The sequence below is a fragment of the Sitophilus oryzae genome, unplaced genomic scaffold (genome assembly GCF_002938485.1).
Source record: "Sitophilus oryzae breed Bouriz unplaced genomic scaffold, Soryzae_2.0 scaffold_1221_pilon_pilon, whole genome shotgun sequence".
Lineage (NCBI taxonomy): Eukaryota > Metazoa > Arthropoda > Insecta > Coleoptera > Curculionidae > Sitophilus > Sitophilus oryzae.
In genome coordinates, this window is record NW_022145862.1 from 1 (window position 1) to 3,923 (window position 3,923).

At 31.7% G+C, this 3,923-nt stretch overlaps 1 protein-coding gene across 1 annotated transcript; it reads right to left on the reverse strand.

Moving 5' to 3' along the window:
- Positions 1-43: 43 nt before the first annotated feature.
- On the reverse strand, positions 44-3,650 carry LOC115874098 (liver carboxylesterase 2-like; the record flags this gene model as incomplete). Its single annotated transcript, XM_030889161.1, has 5 exons — positions 3,563-3,650; positions 3,342-3,514; positions 1,267-1,396; positions 233-365; positions 44-167 (listed from the first exon to the last, which is right to left on the reverse strand). Coding segments are annotated over exons 1-5 (648 nt in total), but the record flags the coding sequence as incomplete, so codon positions are not given.
- Between the last annotated feature and the right edge of the window lie 273 nt (positions 3,651-3,923).

Here is a 3,923-nt window from a genome sequence, read left to right on the forward strand (position 1 = left end):
AGTAAGTACTCCAAATATAATCCCAAAAGACAGTTTCCTTAACCTTTCTACTAGGTTTCATGACCAAATCATCACCAATATCCAAATATCTAACGTTGTCCGGTGTCGTTACTTCCCATTTTACATTTTCGAGGATTTCAGAAGTTTCATCATCAGGAGTTGGGTTTCTACAAGGGAAAAATGATAATTTTAGTAAAATTAAAAATATAGATTATTTTATTCGGAAACTTACTGTGTCTTGGCAAAATTAGTCCATAATTTTACTAATCTCCGCCTGGCTAGGAAATCACTATCTGTTTCAATAGGAAACGATGAAATGTTAAACAGATAAGCCACGTCATCAGCGTGTCCAACCTTGCCAGCTCCTACAAATATGATTGAGAAAAAGAAATTAGAATAGTCTTGAACATTTCAAAAACAATTTAGAAAAAAAAATCATTAGTTATACTAAACTCGCCGGCAAAAAAAACCGGCCACTAAAAACTAGTCCCAATTTCAAAGTTGGATTTCTCACGAACCACTCATTAGATTTTGATGATTTTTTTTTAAAATTGTAAATTAATTCCTTTTTAACGGATGCGACGTCAGACATTTTTATTCCGAATTTATTTTGAGCATATACAGGGCACAACAATAAGACGAAGTTTTTGTTGTTTCGAATGTATTGCAAAAAACAACGTTTTGATTTACCCCGATATAAACTCACCTAACCGGAGAATATAAACCATTAAAATAAAAGAAATAATGCCAATAAATTTATCTTCACACCGATACCATAATCTTAAAAATTGGATTACAAAATAAAAAGTTATGAACCATCAAACTTAGTCAAATTTTTAGTGTGACGGAATTTTGTGCCGATAGGTATATTTTCTAACATTATTATTATTAGACTGTCCCAACAAACGGTTTGGTTTGGAAATAGATGGAGAATAGCTTAACTAGTTCGCACTTTTTTTCCTTGTAGCGCACACAGCCGTACCGAACGCGCCGCATTATTCGCTATTTTGTTTCTTTTTGCCCCTACTACACCCGTATTTGCTGATCGAATTTCTCATCAGTCGCTTCCATCATCATCTCATCAGTGTGCGCGTACTTAAGACGCACTGATGACATAGTAATTGACAAGAAGAACAGACAACAGATGAACCACCAAAATTACAGTATGGTACTCAGGAGGAATCAAGAGACAGACGAAGACCAAGGCTACACCATAATTGTAAATGGTTGAATTACCTGCAAATGAGGATGATTATTATTTCATACCTGGTATATTAGGATGTGGTTTGCTTTTTGTACCGTAGTAGGAAAACTGATACATGTATACCGGTGTAAAATTTGATTGAAGAATGGCATGTTTGTATACGCTTCTTACAAATACTTCATCGCTCCACCACTGAAAGTAATAGTATATTGTTTCATTAGTTGCCAATGTTAAGCATCGAAATTGTCACCACCCTGTATATGTCATGCTTAGTCTAGTTCATGGCTGGGAAACTTAAATGGAAATGACAGTTCATTAAAAATAGTTTTTCCTCCAAGATGCAAAGGCGCAAAATATTAAAACTGTCAATATTAACAATGCAAATGTCAATATCTGACAATAATAAAATTTGATTTTGATTGAACTTTTTTACTTATTTTTATCGGCAGAATGAGCTACCAAAGTTTCCAGAATACAGTTTGGTCCACCCTGTATATTGAATAACTAGAACTAGACCATAGATAAAAGACTTATACTATTAAATAGATAGGCAACTTATAATACATTTCAATTTTATTATACAAGGGCGCCTCTGGTAGACGGAGGAAGGAATACTAATGGAAGAGAGGGGTGCGGGGAAGGGGGGTTGTTTTAGTTAATTTAAAATATATTTAGACATACATGTAAGAACACTTTGTGTGCTTTTAATTAGGTCGAACATATTATAAACGATAAATCAACTGAATTAAAAGCATACAAAGTGTTCTTATATGTCGGATATTAATTAAAAATACAAAAATACTAGAAATAGTGTATATTAAGTTATTACAGTTATAATTTAATCTTGGCGGTTTTCAGCAAATAGCAGGCAGTTTTACATAATTTTCCTCCCTTTGAAGTGAATTGGAAACGGCTAGGTATATAATTTTGGTGTAGGCAAGATTCCCAGTTTGTTTCTGTTTGGGACCTGAAATAATAAAAACAAATTAAATCAGATGTAATCATCTGCTGATCATGCTAATATAAAACGCGCGTCCTTAATTCCTTACATGCACCGTAAAAAAATTTAAATAACTGCTCTGCAAGTAGCATTTATTAGCAGTACTAATTTAAAAAATCTATAACTGTAAGTAGATATGTTTAATTTACTTACCATTGTATCCTTCGGAAACCAGGAGTACAACAATTAAACTCCATGATAAAAAATAATTAAAAGTTATTACAAAACACAAATTGTCCCACCATTTTTAAAAAACATTGTCTAAAACAGAATACTGGCAAAAAATCTGAAGGAATTTAATTTTACAATAATTCGACAAATCAAAGCAAGAAATCAAACCGTGAAATCACAACAAAAGCGTCTCTGAGTGACAGTTAAAAATCAAATTTTATTATTGTCAGATATTGACATTTGCATTGTTAATATTGACAGTTTTAATATTTTGCGCCTCTGCATCTTGGAGGAAAAACTATTTTTAATGAACTGTCATTTCCATTTAAGTTTCCCAGCTATGGTTATTTGACTAAAATGATAAAATTTGGGAACTTTTTTATTTTTTTAAATTAATTATAACTTTTTCTTCGAAAAAAATGATGAACTTTTGGCACCAAAACATTTGAAATTTATGATTTCAGTCTAATAACTATTTAGTCAACATGTTTAATCTATGTCAATGACGACAGGTATTGATAATTTCGATTCCAAATATCTCGAGAACTATAACTCGTAGCAATTTTTACAAAGAACTTTTTTTACGTAAAAAACGTCGTAAATGTATGTTTTTTTACTCGGTAGTTTTATACAGGTACGGACGAAAAGATATTAATCTTCAAACAAGTTAAAAAATATGTAGGTGGCGCCCTCTACAAGTAAGTCATATTGACATCAAAATCAAATTTCTCCTGTCAAAATATTCCCAGAGACAACAATTTTCATCCAAATATTGATATTACTTCAGAAATTATTTGGAAAAAATCAAAATAAAAATGAAACTTCTACACCCTGTATCTCCGAAACTAAGCATTTTGGGACATACATTTATAGGAACTTATTTTTATCTGCAGAATATGCTGCCGAAGTTTCCGGAGTACAGTTCGGACCGCCCTGTACTGATTGAGATTAAAAATAAGGTATTACGTTAAAGAAAGCTGCTAAATCTGTCTTAAATGATCCATTCTTTCCTACATATTCTTCGATTATTTCTTGTCCTATTTTAACAGGATCAGCACCATCTATTAAAGGCATATTGGGCATTAGTAACTGTGGGTTATCTTGGAAACTATCTGCGATCAGTTGAGCCGTTGTAAGATCTAAAACGTAATAATCTATATATATTTTAGACTAAATTTTTATATTACCGGTGGCATATGCACAAGTTTCTTCAGAATTGTGACCTATGATTATAGGAACTTTGGTGAAATTTCCTTGCTCAACAGATTCGTACATAGGGTTAGTGAGAAAAGCTTCATCAGATTCAACTTCCAGCACTGTTTTGAACTAAGCCAAAAAATATATTTAATAAACATATATTTTTGAGCGAAAATATTCATAGAATAATGAACTTTATTCTAAATACTGAATATTTTAAATACAAAACATACAACATTTAAAGTAAATATTTTAAAATAGCAAGCTTACACTATATCCAAGAGTTATAGTAACATTTAGAATCAAATCAGCAGAAGCATTTTGAAGCACATATTTAATTTCCTCCGAACT